This window comes from Ranitomeya imitator, chromosome 10 (genome assembly GCF_032444005.1).
Source record: "Ranitomeya imitator isolate aRanImi1 chromosome 10, aRanImi1.pri, whole genome shotgun sequence".
Taxonomy (NCBI): Eukaryota; Metazoa; Chordata; class Amphibia; order Anura; family Dendrobatidae; genus Ranitomeya; species Ranitomeya imitator.
The window spans coordinates 101,059,193-101,081,942 of NC_091291.1; the positions used below are offsets into that span (position 1 = coordinate 101,059,193).

The following is a 22,750-nucleotide window of genomic DNA, read 5'->3' on the forward strand; positions in this document are numbered from 1 at the left end:
TGTCAGCCCTCTCTTATCACACCACCACATCCTCTGTCCTCAGAGACCAGAGCCAGGACCCTCATCCCCAGCACATGAGATATCACATGGAAATCAATTAGAAATCCCTTAATAATTCCCTAACGAATAATAGTCAAAAAGTAAAAAATCAGTACAAAAATATTTTGCTAAATTACTATTTGCTTTAAATAAAAAAAATTGCTGTGTATAATTAACAACAGTGGACGGAGGAGCAAGTCACAATTCAAGTTTTTTTAAATGTATTATATAAAGGATGTTTTTAAGTATTTAAGGTGTGTATCATGAGGTTCTGCAGCAGCTGAGGTGTGTATCATGAGGTTCTGCAGCAGCTGAGGCGTGTATCATAAGGTTCTGCAGCACCTCAGGTGTGTATCATGAGGTTCTGCAGCAGCTGAGGTGTGTATCATGAGGTTCTGCAGCAGCCGAGGTGTGTATCATGAGGTTCTGCAGCAGCTGAGGTGTGTATCATGAGGTTCTGCAGCAGCTGAGGTGTGTATTATGAGGTTTTGCAGCAGATGAGGAGTGTATTATGAGGTTCTGCACCAACCGAGGTCTGCATTATGATGTTCTGCAGCAGCTGAGGTGTGTATTATGACGTACTGCAACAGCTGAGGTGTGTATGATGATATACTTCAGCAATTGAGGTGTGTATAATGAGGTTCTGCAGCAGCTGAGGTGTGTATTATGACGATCTGCAGCAGCTGAGGTGTATTATGAGATTCTGCAGCAGCTGAGGTGTATTATGAGGTTCTGCAGGAGCTGAGGTGTGTATTATAATGTTCTGACGCAGCTGAGGTGTATTATGAGGTTCTACAGCAGCTGAGGTGTGTATCATGAGGTTCTGCAGCAGCTGAGGTGTGTATTATGAGATTCTGCAGCAACTGAGGTGTGTATTATGATGTTCTGCAGCAGCTGAGGTGTGTATTATGATGTACTGCACCAACTGAGGTGTGTATGATGTAGCACTGCAGCAACTGAGGTGTGTATTATGAGGTTCTGCAGGAGCTGAGGTGTATTATAATGTTCTGCAGCAGCTGAGGTGTGCATTATGAGGCTCTGCAGGAGCTGAGGTGTATAGGTGTATATTATGAGGTTCTGCAGCAGCTGAGGAGTGTGTTATAAGGTTCTGCAGCAGCTGAGGTGTGTATCATGAGATTTTACAGCAGCTGAGGTATGTACTTTATTTATGATGTTCTGCAGCAGCTGAGATGTGTTTTATGATATTCTGTAGCAGGTGAGATGTGTGTTAAGAGGTTCTGCAGCATCTTATGCTTTTTTGCTACTTTAATAGTATTACTACTAGAGGTAATAATTTTAGATGTGAGGGACAATTTGCTAATATTATAGATATATTATTATTATTTCTTTTGAATTTCTCAAATTTTCTGTTAATAAGAATTAGAACATTTGAACATCTTTCACAGATAAAAAAAAAGATCAATAGTGAAACCATCAGTGGTCGGTGCAATGTGTGATCGGTGCAGGTCCCATCTTGTGGCCGGGGGTTCCCACACTCACATCTCCCCCCAGCAGCCTCTATTATCTCCTGTATTGGAGCAGATGGACACACGTCCATTGTCCCCGCTGCGGTGGGATTGGAGGATGAGTGTGGGAACCTCTTGTAAGTCCGCTCTCCACACATCATTATGCAGGGAGAGGGGTATATAGAGGGGCGGCCGCTCACTAGTAGTCAGACAGCTCCTGCCCCACACAGCACAAGGCTACAGACTGCCGGACCTGCACCATGGCCCCATGTAATATGAGGACCCCGGACCATCAGGCTGACAGCGGCCTCAGAAAGGTAAGAGCCCCCGACTAGTGACAGCGTCACCCCCATATCTCTACATGTAGACACTTATAGGAACAGGAGTCTGATGTTTACAAGTGATCTTAGTTGTCCTCCATAGACATGGACACTGGCGCAGGGGAATAATGAGAGATTCTTCTTCTTTTCTACAGCTGAGGAAGCCGGTGATTGAGAAGATGAGGAGAGATCGGATTAACAGCAGCATTGAGCAGCTCCGCGTCTTACTGGAGAAGGAGTTTCAGAGACATCAGCTCCCCTCCAAACCGGAGAAAGCCGATATCCTGGAGATGACGGTCACCTTCCTGCAGCGGCACATGGCGGAGAGAGGTGAGTGTCGTGTCCGCGCTCCTCACACCCCTCATGTGTTTGTTACTGAGAGCAGAGCAGCCGGCAATGGACGCTGTCACTGACATGTTGTCTTTCCTGTTCTAGATGTCACAGCCTCCAGCCAGACCCGGAGAGAAGGCTACTCCACCTGCGTCCAGGACGCCGTCACCTTCCTGACCCAGCACAAACAGGAGGAGCTCCAGATCCAGCTGCTGCAGAACCTCCCTGGGGCTCACACTGTGGTGTACAGGGCCGTATCTCCTCCTGTATCTCCTGTCTACCAGACCCCCAACAAATACAGCCCCCCAGACAGCAGCAAAACCTTGTGGAGACCCTGGTAGTGACTGTATCCATTATGTGAGTGTGGACTGGGAGCTGTGCACCCCCATTATTCCTGAGAACTGGTAGCTGTGTACCCCTAGTATACCTGAGAGCTGTGTACCCCCATTATACCTGAGAGCTGAGTACCCCCAGAATTCCTGAGAGCTGTGTATCCCCATTATACCTGAGAGCTGTGTACTTCCAGTATACCCAAGAGCTGTGTACTCCCATTATACCTGAGAGCTGTGTACCCCCATTATACCTGAGAGCTGTGTACCCCCATTATACCTGAGAGCTGTGTACCCTCAGTATACCTGAGAGCTGGGAGCTGTGTACCCCAAGTATACCCGAGAGCTGTGTACCCCCATTATACCTGAGAGCTGTGTACCCCCAGTATACCTGAGAGCTGTGTACCCCCATTATACCTGAGAGCTGTGTACCCTCAGTATACCTGAGAGCTGTGTACCCCCATTATACCTGAAAGCTGTGTACCCTCAGTATACCTGAGAGCTGGGAGCTGTGTACCCCAAGTATACCTGAGAGCTGTGTACCCCCAGTATTCCTGAGAGTTGTATACCCTCAGTATACCCGAGCGCTGTGTACCCCCAGTATTCCTGAGAGCTGTGTACCCTCAGTATACCTGAGAGCTGTGTACCCTCAGTATACCTGAGAGCTGGGAGCTGTGTACCCCAAGTATACCTGAGAGCTGTGTACCCCCAGTATTCCTGAGAGCTGTGTACCCCCAGTATACCCGAGAGCTGTGTACCCCCATTATACCCGAGAGCTGTGTACCCCCATTATACCTGAGAGCTGTGTACCCCCAATATTCCTAAGCGCAGGGGATGTGATGTCTTCTGTCACTAATGTCTCATGTGATGGGAGATGACGTTCCTTCTGATCTTGGTGTAATTTCTCTGTGATTTTCTCATCCATCATATAATCTGCTGTCGGCTGCAGATCTCCTGTGTGCTCTCGGTCCTATATCCTTCTATGAAGAACAGTCCTGGTCCTATATGGACCCATTGTAGGAATCTTCCCAGTGATACAATGTATCGGATTATATATAGTGTGTACTGGCTCTATAGAGAGTGATGTATTGTATGTAGATATCAGAGCTCCAGTGCAAAGCATTGCAGAATAATGGAGGTGAGACCTCCGGCCTGATATACACTGTAGATATTATGTATCAGTCCTGTAATACTACAGACGTCTGTATAGTAATATATACATTATTGGATTCAGTATATAGATGTACTGTGTACAGCGCCCCCTATAGTTCACTATTATTAGTGGTAAATGTTCTGTATATTGAATATTCAGTAAATTACCAGGAGGCATATGTTCTGTGTATGATCATGATTAATGATTATAATGTAATGCTGATGTGTATTATGCAGGATGAGGTCATATACTTTGCCATAGTATACAATATTTGTAGTAATTGCCTCCTTATAGTTCACTATTATTAGTGGTAAATGTTCTATATATTATACTGTATTATGTCCGTCTGATAAATTATCAGAATATTCTAAATTCTATGAATTGTACATTATGTGATCTGTATTATGGATTATTATGCTCCATGGTTTTCCTATGTGGTATGCAATATTTGCATCAAATGTTAGAAAGTTATGTATAATATACACTGTATGGTGCAATATTTGCAGTATTACATCAGTGATGTTGCGTATATTATACACTGACTGCGCGTGTCTGTATACTCTGTATACTCTTATCAGTGGACAATGTTCAGTTGTCATACATTGTGAGATAAGTTGCAATCAATAAAATAAATTATTATATATTAGTGTTGTGATGTTATTACAATGTTATCATCATTAACCCATTCCCCACCAAAATACTGGCGTTTCTCTTTGCAGAGTTCTCCTAATGACCACCTGCAGAAATGGGCCTAAGGATTAAATATATGGCTATAGTAATAAATGGGGTCAGATTGTGGGGCCGACTGGAGAGTTTAAGTTCTAGGACGCGAGCAATGAAACCTTCTCCTGTAATGGGGACAATGCCCAACTCCCTTCTGCGAAACAGTATATTGATTATATTAATATTATTCATTATATTTCCCATAGAGTACTCCATCCTCTCCGGTGTTCACAGTAATGGGATCTAAGGGGTAGCATTTCTCCTTGTGGAGAGTGACAAGCCAGGCCTGGCAGGAGTGAGGAGACTTATATGCCATGCATGCTCCTCCTCTTCCTCTCTGAAGAAGCAATTTGCATGGATAATGGGATCTCATGGGGATGTCAGCCATCTTTATCACACCCCCACATACTCTGTCCCTAGAGGCTAGAGTAGGGGCTCATATGCAGCACATGTGGCTATCATCAGCCATGAGGTCATGGTAGTTATTATCCACAGGTCTGAGACAATGCTGTGATCATGCGTATGTAATAAGAAACTCACCAATCTCTATGTGTTGGATAAATCATAGCCCTGAAAATCAGTGTTACCGGGACACTGTAATATTCTGACCCCACATACCGTGGTGTGGGGAGCATACATATGTTCATACTATGAAATACATCAGTAGGGTAAAAATACACTTTACACGGCTGGAGAAATAATTCTTGATGCCATAGTGGCAGAAAAGGGTTTTTATTTAACAACGCGTTTGGTGTATTTTTCTATTACAAAAAAAACGTTGCTTTTGTACATTAGTTTTGGCATCAAAACAAGTTTTTTTTTAACAACGCGTTTCGTTTCCAAACTGGCATCTTTTTAAAGTACAAAAAAGTCGTTTTTTTTAATATTTGAGAAAAACACCAAATTGGCGTCAAAACGCATTATTAAATAAAAAAAAAACTGCTTCTATTACTAGAGCAGCAAGAATTTTATTTTTTTTCCAGCCACACAGTCTACATTTTAAGGTTTTTTGTTTTTTAACCCTAGTGGGATGAAATTTTATCTGCCACAAGGCAGCTGCAACTTTGATTTTTAAGGGGGGAGACCCTTTTTTCCCTAGGGGGTGCAGCACCATCTTTTGGACATATTTTTTCACCTGTGCTAGGGTCACCCAATGGTTGCGTGTTCCTTTCCCTCCACAGCACCTCTTGCATGCCCACGGGCCACTAGATAATAGGAGCCCGCTGCCATATCCCAAACTATGAAGCCGCAGATTCCTTCAGTCTATTTGATTGCATGTAAGGAGTTACAGAATTTCTTATCTCACATTGAAACGATGCAAAATAATAAAAAAGATATTTACAAGCAGTAACAAGAAAGATACAAATAATAAAACAAGTCATTTCTAAATATTTATTAATATATATTCTAATTTTTCAATAAACGTATATTCATTAAACAGCACGCTTGACATGTAATAACACATGATACAATGTATTCTACAGATATACATCATAGATGTGACATCACAATTATTAGATATTGCACCATTACATATACAGCAATAAGACAATGCAGCGGAAGAAACCTTCTCTTACATAAGACTTGTACATATTCTACATATATAGCACAATCTATAGGGGGCATTAATTTAATATTGGTTCGAATATACTGTATATCTGTACATGTTGTACATATCATGTACATAAGACCAGTCACAGCCAACCTCTGGCTTACCAGTTGTTGCAGAACTACAACTCCCAACATGTCATGATAGCCTGTGTAGAATAAAACATTTGATTTACATATCAAATTAAATGAATTTACATAACTCTAAACACCAGTAACTGTAAGTTCCCATAGGGACCACTATGATACAGCATGAAAAATGCTCTCCAAATTTCAAAGACTCATTATTGAGTGCTGGAGAAAACATCCTCATAGGATATTATGAAGTCCATCAAGGTGATCTCCCACTGCCAGGGTCTCCACAAGGCTTTTCCACTGTCTGGGGGGCTGCTTGCTGGGGGTTTGGTAGACGGGGACTGTATGTGTGTATAACCATCTATTGGATATTCTGATATAATTCTGATACATTGATACTTACAAATATCTGTAATCACCCAGTATACTACAGATTATATTTATATATCAGGGTCCTTTTGCAGGTTTCTAGTGTTTTTTTTTTCTATTTTTTGTCATCCTTGATATTCATAGGGGGAAGCCTTATTATTACATATTGATTGATTGTTGAAAAATTGGGATTAATGTGCCCTACTCTGCCCACAGTCATGCATGTCTTCGTGTTTTGTGTTTTTTATTTGTTTTTAAAGAGTTTTGCACTTGTTTCAATAAAGCCTTGTTGTGCTGTTTTTATGTTTGGGTGTGCACTATGATTCTATGTAGCTTTTCTTTATACAAATTCATTTTCCTTTTTTGCGCAGATTGTAGCACCCTAATATTATTTTATGGTGCCCACCTTTCTTTTTCCATTACGTGCGTGGATCATTGAGTCTGGATGAGGCTGTAAGCGGCCATCAGTCAGGGAGTGTGCAGAGGTGTCCTCTCTGCAAATGGGATATCAGTGATGTGTAGCCAGGGGGACAAACGCAGCCCCTCTATATACCCCTCTCCCTGCATAATGATGTGTGGAGAGCGGACTTACAAGAGGTTCCCACACTCATCCTCCAATCCCACCGCAGCGGGGACAATGGACGTGTGTCCATCTGCTCCAATACAGGAGATAATAGAGGCTGCTGGGGGGAGATGTGAGCTGGAGTGTGGGAGCCCCCGGCCACAAGATGGGACCTGCACCGACCACTGGTTCTTTCCCTAATGATTTTAGTTTTAGGCCATGTGCTTACTGTCATTGTAATGTATGTTTGAAGTAAGGACCAGGAAAAAGCAAAGGTCAAATATATCTATATACAACCCCTGGCAAAAATTCTGGAATCACCGGCCTTGGAGGATGTTCATTCAGTTGTTTAATTTTGTAGAAAAAAAGCAGATCACAGACATGGCACAAAACTAAAGCCATTTCAAATGGCAACTTTCTGGCTTTAAGAAACACTAAAAGAAATCAAGAATATGAAATATTGTCGTCAGTAATGGTTACTTTTTTAACCAAGCATAGGGGAAAAATTATGGAATCACTCTGTAAATTTTCATACCCAAAACTAACACCTGCATTAAATTAGATCTGCTGCTCGTTATTCTGCATCTAAGCAGTCATCAAAGCAAAAGGTGGCTACTTTGAAGAACCTAGAATATAAGACATCATTTCAGTTGTTTCACACTTTTTCGTTAAGTATATAATTCCACATGTGTTAATTCATAGTTTTGATGCCTTCAGTGTGAATGTACAATTTTCATAGTCATGAAAATACAGAAAAATCTTTATATGAGAAGGTGTGTCCAAACTTTTGGTCTGTACTGTATCTATCTATCTATCTATCCATCATCTATTTATCTATCTATCTATCTATCTATCTATCTATCTATCTATCTATCTATCTATCTATCCATCTATCTATTATCTATCTATTATCTACTATCTATCAATCTATCTATTATCTATCTTTCTATCTATCATCTATCTATCTATCTATCATCTATTATCTATTATCTATCTATATATTATCTATCTATCATCTATCTATTATCTATATCATCTATTATTTATCTATCTATTATCTATCTATCAATCTATTATCTATCTATCTATCTATCGATTGTCTATCTATCTATTATCTATCTGTTATCTATTATCTATCTGTTATCTATCTTTTTATCTATCATCTATCTATCTATTATATATCATCTATCTATTATCTTTCTATTATCTATGTATTATCTATCTATATATCATCTATTTATCTATCATCTATCTATTATCTATCTATTATTTGTCTATTATCTACCTATCTATCTATCATCTATCTATTATCTATCTATCTTCTATTATTTATCTGTTATCTATCTATATATATATATATATATATATATATATATATATATATATATTATCTATCTATCATCTATTATCTATCTATCTTCTATTATTTATCTATCTGTTATCTATCTATATATATAAATATCTCTATCTATCTATCCATCTATTATCTATCTATCTATCTATCTATCTATCTATCTATCTATCTATCTATCTATCTATCTGTCTTTTGAGGTTTGGTATTTGCCTGGGGGGCTCTGCACCCGGACTCTTTCTTTGTGGTGCTCTAATTCTCTTTTTTTCTATCTATCTGCCTAGCTATTGATCATAAATTTAATAATAACAATACTATTAGTCGCCAACATTCACTACAATGATCTTCAATCTATGGCGCTACAGCTGTTATTATACTAGTTAAGTAAATAAGGTAGCACACTGCAGCGCTAGAACATACAAACTTGAAATACGAAATTTGAACTGCATTACTGCACTAGAAATATGAAAAATGAGAGCGTTTAGCGCATAAAAATGGCCAATTTTATGTGTACCTGGTAGCCCCTTTACGGCATCTCTCTTATACCAGGTCCTAAACTTGCCTTACCTCGCTGAAAATAAACGTCTCCATCCATTATACTAGAGCTCCATGCTGAGAGTTGCAGTTCCATGACAACTTTAGAACTCATATTGACAAGTGATTATTGAAAAAAATGCACAGCAAGGCTACCGTAATTGACAGCTATTTATTTATGTATCAACGCTTTTATCATTTAATTAGTAATAAACTATAAACTAATGTGATATGTGATAGCTGAGTATCTGGTCTCTGGAGAGAGGATGTGGTGGTGTGATAAGAGACGTCTGACATCTCGGTGACACCTCATTATCCTCAACATCAAAGGGGAAGGTGTACTGGACAGTGTCTGGGGTATATATTATTTTTGTTATTTATTTTTAAAGCACCAAAAATTACAGGCTGCACTGCTGTATACATGGTACAAGGTTTAAGTATATAACAGAAGACTTAAACACATCTATATGAGTGATAGACTGTGTCAATATAACAATGCAAGACACATATTATTATTTATTTATGTGTGGCTGGAAGTATGCAAATCGCGGAAAATCCTCTGAACATGCGGTGTGTGCAATGTGAGGATTCACAATTCTCCAGTCACATAGAGTAACTGCAGACTTGTAGCTGAACTGCTGTCAGTCAAGATATGACAGTGCCTAGTATGCACATTGAGGGGATGTAATAGTGCACCATATCACGGATGCACCAAGATGCCCCCAAATTTGCATACAAAATAAATAATTTGTCTTAACGCCAACTAAACCATTACAATCTGTATTGTTTATTTGATTTTTATAGGTTCAAAGTCCAATATAGATACCTACCGGTAAGTGTTTTCCTCAGTGTTTGGGGGGGAGCAGACTCCTTTTAAATGGTACCTGACACATCACATGACTCAAGATGCCCTCAAAATCTAGCAGCTTCATTATCATCGTTTTAATAAATTACTAATGATTAAAAAAAAATCTAAACAAACAATGGACAGTGTTCAAGGAAACATTTTATTGCAGAGAATCCACGACAACTTTCATAAGCAAAAGCATCTGATATTTACGGAAATACTCACTAATTTATCAGGCAAGTATAGAGATCTAGAAATATCACATCGCAAATATAAATGCGTTACTATAACACAATACACTTTAAATTATATTATAAGATATATATGACATGGTGACAATTCTTGCAAATGTTGCATACCCCCCAAAAAAATAAATATATAGTACTGACTGCAAATATTGCACACCTTGCTATATACTGTAAGTAGCTGAACAAGTCCTTTACTAATAATATACATTGTATATAGGATTACTGCAAATATTGCAAACATAAAATAAAGTAACAAAGTACTAAAATCCCAATGTAATGTACATGGCAGATATACATTCATATATAAAATATGATACAACTAAGGCCAATATGTGACCACACTAATCATCCATATCATCCGATATACATGACAGCATGCTAGGACTCTATATAAAGCTGATACACGCTGAAAGTGCATATTGTTATACAGACGTCTGTAGTATTACAGGACTGATACATAATATCTACAGTGTATATCAGGCCGGAGGTCTCACCTCCATTATTCTGCAATGTTTTGCACTGGAGCTCTGATATCTACATACAATACGTCACTCTCTATAGAGCCAGTACACACTATATATAATCCGATACATTGTATCACTGGGAAGATTCCTACAATGGCCTCAATTTATCAAAGAGATTATGCCAAAATTCTAGTGCAAATCACTTTGAAAATTTGAAAACACAAAGTTGCACAAAAACTTTGCCGGGCTTGATGAATTGGGGCCATAGTGTCCTTGTAGCACTGGGACGGTGTCTACATAGGAAAATATAGAACCAATAATATGATTGATTAGTAAATCACGTAGTAATTACATCAACTCCCATCACATGATGAGACATTAGTGACTGGCAGAAAACATCTCATCTCCTCTGGGGTGTGCTGGTATACACAACTCTCGGGTTTACTGGGGGTACACAGCTCTCAGGTATACTGGGGGTACACAGCTCTCAGGTATACTGGGGGTACACAGCTCTCAGGTATACTGGGGATACACAGCTCTCAGGTATACTGGGGGTACACAGCTCTCAGGTATACAGGGGGTACACAGCTCTCAGGTATACTGGGGATACACAGCTCTCAGGTATACTGGGGGTACACAGCTCCCAGCTCTCAGGTATACTGGGGGTACACAGCTCTCATGTATACTGGGGATACACAGCTCTCATGTATACTGGTGGTACACAGCTCTCAGGAATACTGGGGGTACACAGCTCCAAGTTCTTGGGTATACTGAGGGTGCACAGCTCTCGGGTATACTAGGGGTACACAGCTCTCAGTTCTCAGGTATACTGGGGGTACACAGCTCCAAGTTCTTGGGTATACTGAGGGTGCACAGCTCTCGGGTATACTAGGGGTACACAGCTCCCAGTTCTCAGGTATACTGGGGGTACACAGCTCTCAGCTCTTAGGTATGCTGAGGGTACACAGCTCTCGGGTATACTGGGGGCACACAGCTCTCAGGTATACTGGGGGTACACAGCTCCCAGTCCACACTCACATAATGGATACAGTCACTACCAGGGTCTCCACAAGGTTTTGCTGCTGTCTGGGGGGCTGTATTTGTTGGGGGTCTGGTAGATAGAAGATACAGGAGGAGATACGGCCCTGTACACCACAGTGTGAGCCCCAGGGAGGTTCTGCAGCAGCTGGATCTGGAGCTCCTCCTGTTTGTGCTGGGTCAGGAAGGTGACGGCGTCCTGGACGCAGGTGGAGTAGCCTTCTCTCCGGGCCTGGCTGGAGGCTGTGACATCTAGAACAGGAAAGACAACATGTCAGTGACAGCGTCCATCGCCGGCTGCTCTGCTCTCAGTAAGAAACACATGAGGGGTGTGAGGAGCGCGGACACGACACTCACCTCTCTCCGCCATGTGCCGCTGCAGGAAGGTGACCGTCATCTCCAGGATATCGGCTTTCTCCGGTTTGGAGGGGAGCTGATGTCTCTGAAACTCCTTCTCCAGTAAGACGCGGAGCTGCTCAATGCTGCTGTTAATCCGATCTCTCCTCATCTTCTCAATCACCGGCTTCCTCAGCTGTAGAAAAGAAGAAGAATCTCTCATTATTCCCCTGCGCCAGTGTCCATGTCTATGGAGGACAACTAAGATCACTTGTAAACATCAGACTCCTGTTCCTATAAGTGTCTACATGTAGAGATATGGGGGTGACGCTGTCACTAGTCGGGGGCTCTTACCTTTCTGAGGCCACTTTCAGCCTGATGGTCCGGGGTCCTCATATTACATGGGGCCATGGTGCAGGTCCGGCAGTCTGTAGCCTTGTGCTGTGTGGGGCAGGAGCTGTCTGACTACTAGTGAGCGGCCGCCCCTCTATATACCCCTCTCCCTGCATAATGATGTGTGGAGAGCGGACTTACAAGAGGTTCCCACACTCATCCTCCAATCCCACCGCAGCGGGGACAATGGACGTGTGTCCATCTGCTCCAATACAGGAGATAATAGAGGCTGCTGGGGGGAGATGTGAGTGTGGGAACCCCCGGCCACAAGATGGGACCTGCACCAATCACACATTGCTCAGGATGGGATTAACTAGCTGGAATATTTATTGATTTATTGATAAAATCCACTTAAAAACAAAATTGCAGCACCCACTATGGCATTACACAATGTCACACACATTACCTATACAGCACATAAATAAACGTTCTGACACGATAACTTGGGTGGATAAAATTGGCCACGGCCTTTAAAATTTATAATCATACAAATGCAAAATATCCATATCCAGCAGTTTGCTACTAATAACTGCAGCTTAGCAAAAGCTCAAACCTGATAACCAAAAACCTTCTGTTCATTCAGATACCTGAAACCTCCAAGGCTGTGATAATTAACAAGGGAGGGAGGGCAGGACAGCTTTGCCAGGTAGGAGATACTGGGGGTCAAACACAGACCCCCTAGTGACACCATCCTTTTATCCATCGACCGTTCTTTGTGGATGAAAATCTGACATTTTTTGGTGTGAACTATGCATATAAGTTTTATATAGGACCCCCCTACGCTCGATAGATCATATGTACTTTGGCTGCAAACAGTTGTCATGGCGGCCATGTTCGGCCCTCTCAGGCAGGCGGCCTTCACCTCAGACATTTTACAAGCTCCTGTCTGTGAAGGGAGCCTGACGTGTGCCTGTGAATTACAACTCCCATCATCAAAGCCAGGAAGTGTGCCTTTAATAGTCAGCACATGGAGGAACCTGGCATTGAACATGAAAAAAACTCACTCACAATAAGAGCTCATAACAACAAATCTGATAGACCAGATAGAGACTGAACGGGAACAGCGTGTGAGGTAAATGTATAGCACAAAGTGTTAGCAGAAGATGTGTCATTTTCAGTCACATTACTAGTGTCTAATAATCCCAAACATCTCATTATTCTGGACCCATCAATCCCAGATTTAATACATTTTGTTGTTTTCAAGGGGTTATTGTAATACAAAGGACATTTTTCACACTTCCAAGGATAGGCGTAATTGTGTGACTGTGTGATCACTAGGGTCCCATTTCTCCCACTCCCACCAGTCATTAGAACAGCGGTCTCCAGCCCCGGTCGTGCAGTAAGGGTTCACTCACGCTGGCTTCGATTCTCTCATGCGAGCGCATCGGGCCGATTATACCAATGTCACTCTGATCAAACTCTGTCCGACCTATTGATCTTAACAGCTCATTTACATATTAAGAAAAACATGGATTCCTTACGAATAAGGCCGGGCTCACACTGCGTTAAACAGCAGCCCGTTCAACATACGCTAACGGGCTGCTGTCAATGCAAGTGCCGGTATATGCAGAGCGCTAGCGCAGATAGAGCATCTGCTAGCTAAATCTGCGCTAGCAGTGACGGACCCGGAAACGCTGCAGCCCGTGTCTCAGGGTCCGTCACTCAATGACGGCACATCGCTAGCACACGCCCATTGGGGATAATGCCTGCGTTAGACGGACTACATTACACCGCGTTTATGCCGCGGTGTAACGTAGTCCGTCTAACGGACGCCACAACGTAATGTGAACCCAGCCTAAGATATCAGATCACAGATATTAAGGTATATTTTTATTAATCTTTCTATGACCTGCATGCTCATATAGACGGCTTATGGGGGTTGATCCTACTGACAGATCCCCTTTAAAGTTCCTGGGCTCAAATGCAAAATGTGTAACACAATAAATCTCTCCCAATTCCCTCATTCACAAGAACGCTCAGCTTATGCTACATTCTCTAAAAAGTGCCTTCCTTAAACCAGAGGCTCCCTTACCAGGATAGACACCGGTTCAATTGATCCACGTTTCCCACCATTAAGAAATCTTAAACAGTAACCAGGGATGTAGCTACCGCAGTCGTAGCGATCACCTCAGGACCCGGAGGATGAAAGGCCTGCCGACACCTGCAAATAGTTTCGCTGGATGCGTGTCCTTGTATGCACATACAGCGGAAGTCTGTTGCAATGCAAAGACCCATTGGGTCCGTGCGAGGTAATATACGCTGCCGGTCATTCAGAGGCCAACATCTTACATTGGCATGTACATGACTGGGGGCGTATAGCAGTGTTTTTATGCGCTCCTGTCACTTGCACAACCCATAGTCCTCCATATAGTATAATGCACAGCCCATAGTCATCCGGGCCACCAATACACCTTAAAGGGCACTGTGGTGCTGAATGGAGGTGGTGGAACGTAAAGGAAGCCCGGAGGCAGAGTTTTCTTCCAGGTTCTGTATTTTCCAGAGCCTGAAAGAAATCATTAGCATAAAGAAATGACGATTTCTCAACAAGATATGGGCATACAGGTATGACTAGTTTAACCATTCTATCACCTGTAAGCCCATATTAATAGTTTAAAAACTTCACAGAGGGTGACAGATTCCCTTTAAAGTAAAATCAATTTTGGTGTAACCCTGCTTTATATGAGTCTCTCACTTTGCTCAGAGCTGTGCTTGTGACCACAATCTATAATAATAATAATAATAATAATAATAATAATAAAATGAATGGGGGAAAACACACATAAACAACATACTGGATAGTGGTGCAGAAAAATCTGCTGCAAATACGCACCTTATAGTTTGACATGACATAGGGCTTGTTCAGCGGAGCGTTTTATAGATATATGATCTGTCCCTGTTGAAATTGGAAAATACATAGGCAACACGTGACCAATATTCCTGACTAGAGCAGTCCAGATGATAATTTGTCCGTATAAAAAAAAATCGCAGCGTGCACTATTCTCTTCTGTATTTCAGATGATACTCCCCTATTCAAATCTACAGGTGCGCAACAAAAAATGGGATATCGTAAGGCTCATTCTTAGTGCTTCCAATTTTTATGGATACATTTAAATTATTAACATAGGAAACGGGCAACCAGATGACGTTTAAGAAGGTGGACTGCTGATGTCGAATTCCTTCACCTGAAGACACAAATCGCGTTATTGTAATGTCATATGAACTGTTTTGTGTAATGTGAATGGTGTAATACGTTAATGATGTGTTTAATTTCACCATGGCAATAGTGAGAGTTAATATATATGTTGATATGTGCTGTGATGTGAAGCAGTATAATATCCTACATTATTAATGATGTTCTGCCCAGCAACAGGTAGCTGAAACAGACAGTGAGAGTTAATAATTGGGACTAGCCCACGGTGGGAGGGTCTAGTTTAAGGGAAAGTGATTGTTTTCTGTTACGAAGACTGATAGGGCCTAGAATGCATAGTTAGTGGACGTATAGGTCCAAGGCGAGCAGTGCCGCATTCTGGGGTGACCCTAAGTGAAAGGAGACAGAAGAGAAGGGATATCGAGATCCAGATGACATGTGACTAACAGACAGAGTGGCCTTCTGGAGACGGGTCCTAGGAGAGGATGCCTAGCCGTGAGATCCTGAATTTATAATGCTGGAAGGTAATGGACTGAGTACATGGGACTAGTAAAGGGTCGCGAGCGAGTGTTCTAGAGCGCCAGAAAGAAAAATAGGAGCACGGAACAGCAGAACAAGTTGATAACACTTGCTGATCAGGACTGTAGAGTTAAAGCTGGGTTATGGTGACGTTGGGAAAATCAGTGTACTCGTACATAGAGAGCCCTGGAGAAAACTACAGAGGAAAGAAAACGTGTGGAAAATGCTTCAAGTTGTAAAGGAAACACTCATAAGACTATATGCCTGCTATCTCTTGTATAGAATCCTTATCAAGTTGCAGTTCAGTAAAATGTGTTGGTCTACCTCATTGAACTGTGAAACATCTGGTCCTGGCCAGACCACAACGTCGGCTGCCTGTGGCCTGCACGGCACTAGTCCACACACCCAGCCAGGACCTCCACTTTCATGTAACATGTCAGGGCACCACAGACGAGTGTCTCGCTCACGGCCATCGCTCTGCGCCACGTTATAGACACACGGATGAAATACGGATGACAATATGGATGAAAATCGGATGATTTTTCATACCCTCGTCTGAATTCGGCCTTATAACAATGCCCATTAGCATTCGGCTGCCAGTCTCGTACATGTTCTTGCCGACTATACATAAGCGCTGATGTCATGTCCTTAGCGATGACATGTCAAGTGACCAAGTATTTTGCAATTGTTTGTGCACCAGAGGCAACCTTCTTAAAATAAGGCAAATAGCTCAAACTTTATATACCCTGGGGCCGCCCATTTTGCACATCGATTTAATCATTTATAGTTAAATATATGAAGAAAACTAACAAATAAAAACCCGAGAAAGTACAGTAAAACAAGCCATGAGTCCTAGGACAATACAGGACGTTGCTTGGGTAAAGCGTGGCCACCATTCCCCACGGGTCTCCGGACAGAGATGTTATTTCTGTCATCACAATGTAAATGTTCCCTCAATGAATTTGTTGAAATTTCCCACAGATCGCGGCCCGTAGAGAACAATAGACGTGTGTCTGACTGAACTGCGCGGCTCAACAAAGCAACAGCTGGAGACAGGGTCACCCAACTCATGAAAGGCCTCGATGTGGGAACAGAGCGCTGGAAACGCGCAGTAAATGTGACCCTCCTCACAAGCTAAGCACAATTTAATAGTAAGTGACACATTCCATTTCTGGGAACTGTCCCTGAGCCCGTTCCAGGAGGACAAAGCAGGGACCATTACCTCATTGCGTCATCTCCCCCATGATTTATCAACACGGGCAAGAATTAAAGGGGTCTTCCAGTCTTTTGGAGAAAAAAAAGCCGTCTTACAATATAATTTTGTTCTTAATATAAATATTTTTTCAAGATCTCTGCTTGCCATCGAATCGAAACGTGTCTAGGTCAAGTCCGGTTCACACAACTGCGACTTGTTACATCGTATCACCTTTCCGAAAAGCAGATATAGCTAAAAAATGGCAAAATAAAATTTAGTTTGAACCCCATAAAAATGAATGACTTTTTTTCCAATGGCTATTTTTTTGTTCTTTTTTAGTTAAAAGGGGTTTTAAGGTTTCAGAAAACCCCTATTCCTAAAAACAAACAAACTGAGCTTTACTCACCCTTGCCGGATTCAGAGTTGAGTCTCTGTCCCTGTTCCTGGTTATTGTTTTCGTCTGCAGCATTGAAGTCACGTCAGAAGCGCTGCAGCCAATCAGTGTGCTCAGAAGTTGCAGCATTTTCAACGTGACATCGGTGCTGCAGATGATAACAGACACTGGAAACAGTGACAGAGACTCAGAATTGAACCTGGGGAAGGTGAGTAAAGCACAGTTTAAAAAAAAAACTGCAGACAGTGGACAGTGGTTTTCCAAAACTAGAAAACCATTTACAGTTCACAAATATTAATATTATACATATCCCAGACAACCCCTTTAACTCCCCAGTAATGCAATGGAAAAAATGTATTGAATATTTTTGGGGTGAATATTATGCAGCACAGACGTTCTGCCCTATTTTAGAATGAATTCATTTTTGTTTCTGTCTGACTTCATCACATTCCTGCATGGAAAGAGTCCGCAGCCAGGCTGGGTGGTCCTGTATATAATTCTCCGGGGACTGGAATTCATCATATAATCTCATTCATTTACAGCCGGTGACTGGGAAACTCTTGTATCAATGGCCATTTACCACTGAACACTCTGAGAACAGTTAATTGAATGAAGCGGCCATTGTTCCTTCTTGCCTAGAACTCTCCGCCACTTGTAGATATCTCCTCCTTCTTACAAGATTAATTCAAAATGACAATTATCTGCAGAAAACAGCAAAAATTAACTGTACGCCGCCTCGTAGGTAAGTGCAAAAAAATTAGGTTGACATTGGGCACCCATGGGTGAGTGCTGCGATGTCCTTTACACTTGTAACGACAAATCATCACTAGAGTCCAAGTGTACAAACGTCGGCATAAGGAAATCCAGATGGAGAATCCACCTTAAGAAAATATTTTATTCTTACTATAGGTGCTGAGAGCCGTAGATTCTCTCATCCGAGAGAATCGGACCGATTATGCCAATGACACTCTGATCAGAGCATTGTGTGATCCGATTCTTGCGGACAAGAGAGGACTGAGGAGAAGATGGAGATCAAAATTTCTCCATCTTCTTCATTGTGTCAGTGCATGAAAATCGAACTGCACTTAGATGTCATATGAATGCAGTCAGATATTTCCCACGCACTAATTGACTAGCGTGGCTGAGTGTCGGATCAAATTTGGGGATTTAGCAATTTTTTTCCTCGTCTAGAATCTTTCCAAAGAAAAAAATCAGAGATGGGCATGGCCCCAGAGAATACCATTGCTCTGAGTGCTATCCGATGTTTTGTTTGATCGCCCTCGGACCAATAATACGGCCTTTTGAAAGAGCGCTAAGGTAAGTTTCACAACTCCGACATTCACGGCTCAAGCATGGACTGAAACGTATGGAGACTGCTGTGTTCCGGCCAGGAGTCCTGCGGCACATCACCTCTGCTTGTTGTCATTTCACAGGAATCTTCATTATGTCAAGTGGGTAATTAATAATCTATCGTGGTCGAATCATGGACTCAGAGATACACAACTCTTTACTGTATATTTATCCAAGCTGCATCCGTCAAGCAACCAAAATACATTTATTGAATCCCCTGTTAGAATTATTATTATTATTTATTATGCCTTTCTTATATAGCACCATTATATTCTGCAGCGCTTATCATCACTGTCCCTATTGAGGCTCACAATCTAAATAGAATTTCCAATATTCTATGGCAGCAATGCAGTTCCAATGTTCTAAAGTTATGATTCTTAGCAATTCAGGGTGTAAATTAATCTTCTTCTATAGTCATTTGGCACCTGTTCACACTAGTTTTTGGATATGCTGATCATTTTCTTCTATTTGTAATATAAATTATCCCTATCAGTGCACCAGTGAGGAAACCAATGCAGATACAGGGAAAACATACCTTGCAGATGTTGTTCTTGGTGGGATTTGAGCCCAGAACCCCAGCGCGACATCAACAGTGCTAACCACTGAGCCACCGTGCTGCCCGATCCCCTAGATGTAAGCAACGAAAATCCCCATTGAGTGACAGCAAGCAGAGATCTTCAAATAAAAACTGAAACACAAAGTATATTGGAAAAATTATAATAATAATAATAATATTAAAAACATTGTGACATCTTCCATGAAATAAAATATTGTTTCTAGAAGATTAATTTGGTAATTTGTGAAACCATATGGTATCTCACTGAGTCCAGACCGTTGACTCTGTGTGCCGCAAAACAGACACTATCGCGTGCGTGAGGCTCAATGGTCAAAGTGACTATAAGGTAGGAGCAGGTAAACAACACAGTAACATGTCGAGTGTCCCAGTCCCTTGTCCCAGTCCCTTGACTTTTCCCATTTGTCAATGAAACTTGATGAAAGCACTGGTTACCTTGACCCCTAAGTAGAAAGCACTTGCTGGGAGCAGTGATGCCCGGCAGGTGTCAGCCCATGGGGCAGCGGCTGCTCGGACATGCTTCTTGGCAGTACTGTGTGAGTTTGAGTTTGCTAAGTTTTCCCACACTGTTTTCCATTGAAAGTATTCATCCTGAGCACAATGGAAGTGTGCCGCTCCCCATTCATCATGGGGGATCTGACCTCACTGGGTGCTAAGCTGTAATTCTGCTCTATAGACCATCTGGAGGCCGGGTCACCTTTACATGTTCCTCATGATCTCACAACCTAAGAATTTACATGAATAAATGGTCTGTCCAAAAAAAAAAAAAGTATTATGAAATCGAGTGACACATAAATGGCTTGACTCCTTCACCCTTTTTGCGATATACAGGTGCTTCTCACAAAATTAGAATATCGTCAAAAAGTTAATTTATTTCAGTTCTTCAATACAAAAAGTGAATCTCATATATTATATATAGTCTTTACAAACAGAGTGTTCTATTTCAAGTGTTTATTTATGTTAATGTTGAGGATTATGGCTTACAGCCAATGAAAACCCAAAAGTCATTATCTCAGTAAATTAGAATACTTTATAACACCAGATTGAAAAATGATTTTAAAATCTGAAATGTTGGCCTACTGAAATGTATGTACAATAAATGCACTCAATACTTGGTCGGGGCTCCTTTGGCATCAATTACTGCATCACTGCGGTGTGGCATGGAGGCGATCATCCTGTGGCACTGCTGAGGGTTTATGGAAGCCCAGGTTGCTTTGATAGCAGCCTTCAGCTCGTCTGCATTGTTGGGTCTGGTGTCTCTCAGCTTCCTCTTGACAATACCCCATTAATTCTCTATGGGGTTAAGGTCAGGTGAGATTGCTGGCCAATCAAGCACAGCGATACTGTTGTTTATAAACCAGGTATTGGTACTTTTGCCAGTGTGCCAAGTCCTGCTGGAGAATGAAATTTCCATCTCCAAAAAGCTTGTCGGCAGAGGGAAGCATGAAGTGCTGTAAAATTTCCTGGTAGATGGCTGCGCTGACGTTGGTCTTGATAAAACACAGTGGACCTACACCAACAGATGACATGGCTCCCCAAACCATTACTGATTGTGGAAACTTCACACTAGACCTCCAGCAGCTTGGATTGTGGCCTCTCCACTCTTCATCCAGACTCTGGGACCTTGATTCCCAAATGAAATGCAAAATTTACTTTCATCTGAAAACAACACCTTGGACCACTGAGCAACAGTCCAGTTCTTTTCTCCTTGGCCCAGATAAGACACTTCTGGCGTTGTCTATTGGTCATGAGTGGCTGACACAAGGAATGTGACACTTGTAGCCCATGTCCTGGATACGTCTGTGTGTGGTGGCTCTTGAAGCAATGACTCCAGCAGCAGTCCAGTCCTCGTGAATCTCCCCCAAATTTTTGAACGGCCTTTTCATAACAATCCTTTCAAGGCTGCGGTTATCCCGGTTGCTTCTGCACCTTTTTCTACCACACATTTTCCTTTCACTCAATTTCCCATTAATATGCTTGGACACAGCACTCTGTGAACAGTCAGCTTCTTTAGCAATGACCTTTTGTGGCTTACCCACCTTGTGGAGTGTGTCAATGACTGCCTTCTGGACATCTGTCAAATCAGCAGTCTTCCCCATGATTGTGGAGCTACTGAAACCGACTAATGTACCTTTTTAAATGCTTAGGAAGCCTTTGCATGTGTTTTTGTTAATTATTCTAATTTAATGAGATAATGACTTTTGGGTTTTCATTGGCTGTAAGCCATAATCATCAACATTAACAGGATTAAACACTTGAAATAGATCACTCTGTGTGTAATGACTCTATATAATATATGAGATTCACTTTTTGTATTGAGGAACTAAAATAAATTAACTGTTTGATGATATTCTAATTTTGTGAAAAGCACCTGTATGTGCCTGGTGCTAGGATTGGGAACCCACCAAAGAAAACAAAATAAAACAATCAGCCTTGGTCACTAAGCTATTTAGACACAGGCCTAGGCTGGACAGCAATCTGCATCTTTGTTTTAATGAAAGAATAGCTACTTTGGTCAAGGAAAGAGGATGTGTCAGGACGTACCGGTACCATCTTACATCTAAATATATATGCACATATATAAATAGCCTTATAGAGGTCTAGTTGGTTAGGTAAAAATGCCTCTTCTGTAAGAGACACTTCGAAAACTGCTCGGAGTAGATGATTACTAAAGTACTGGCACAAGACTGATATTTGATAGATTTATGCCTAGAAAGGGATAATCGCGTTGTATTTTTAACTGTTAATTTTTTGTACCTACGTATAGGCCTCTTTCACACATCCTTTATTTAGAATCAGTCAGTGTTGAAAAGACGGATCCTGTGCCGATTGTAAAAAACTGATGTGCTGGATCCGTTTTTTTTACGGATCTGTCGAAGTAGCTGCAGCCGGAATTTAAAGAAACACAATTCGGGGGGAGAAAGAGAGAGAGATTTTTTTTCTCCCTGCATGGAAAAATGGGTTAAATTAAAGGAATAGAAATTCTTCCGGGCATGTTCAGTTTCAAAAAACGGAATCCGTCACTGGATTCTGTCTTCTAACGGACAGCAATGGATCCTGTGCCCATAGGCTTCCATTATAGCCAACGACAGACGGCGCAGGATCCGTCGCTGTCCGACTTTTCGACTACACAAAAAACGTTCCTAGGTCTGTTGTGTCTGGCCGACGGACAACGACTTTATGACGGATCCGTCAAACGACGAATTAAGCGGATGGCCATCCGTCACAATCCATAGCTAATACAAGTCTATGGGAAAAAACCGGATCCAGAAGCAACATTTGCTGGATCCGTTTTTTTCTAAAAACAACGGATTGTGACTGATTCTAAAAAGCGGATGTGTGAACGAGTCCTTAGTCTGTGTTATTGAGAGGAACTGCTGTCATT

The 22,750-nt window shown here is 41.7% G+C and overlaps 2 protein-coding genes across 2 annotated transcripts; one reads left to right on the forward strand and one right to left on the reverse strand.

Moving 5' to 3' along the window:
* Positions 1-1,584: 1,584 nt before the first annotated feature.
* Positions 1,585-2,900, forward strand: LOC138652265 (transcription factor HES-5-like). Its single transcript, XM_069743033.1, has 3 exons — positions 1,585-1,822; positions 1,981-2,155; positions 2,261-2,900. The coding sequence occupies exons 1-3, from the start codon at positions 1,766-1,768 to the stop codon at positions 2,494-2,496; spliced, it is 468 nt and encodes a 155-aa protein (XP_069599134.1). The 5' UTR covers positions 1,585-1,765; the 3' UTR covers positions 2,497-2,900.
* Positions 2,901-9,845: 6,945 nt separating this feature from the next.
* LOC138651193 (transcription factor HES-5-like) lies at positions 9,846-12,388 on the reverse strand. Its single transcript, XM_069741227.1, has 3 exons — positions 12,147-12,388; positions 11,814-11,988; positions 9,846-11,708 (listed from the first exon to the last, which is right to left on the reverse strand). Exons 1-3 carry the CDS (start codon positions 12,201-12,203, stop codon positions 11,473-11,475), a joined length of 468 nt encoding a protein of 155 aa, XP_069597328.1. The 5' UTR covers positions 12,204-12,388; the 3' UTR covers positions 9,846-11,472.
* Positions 12,389-22,750: the final 10,362 nt, after the last annotated feature.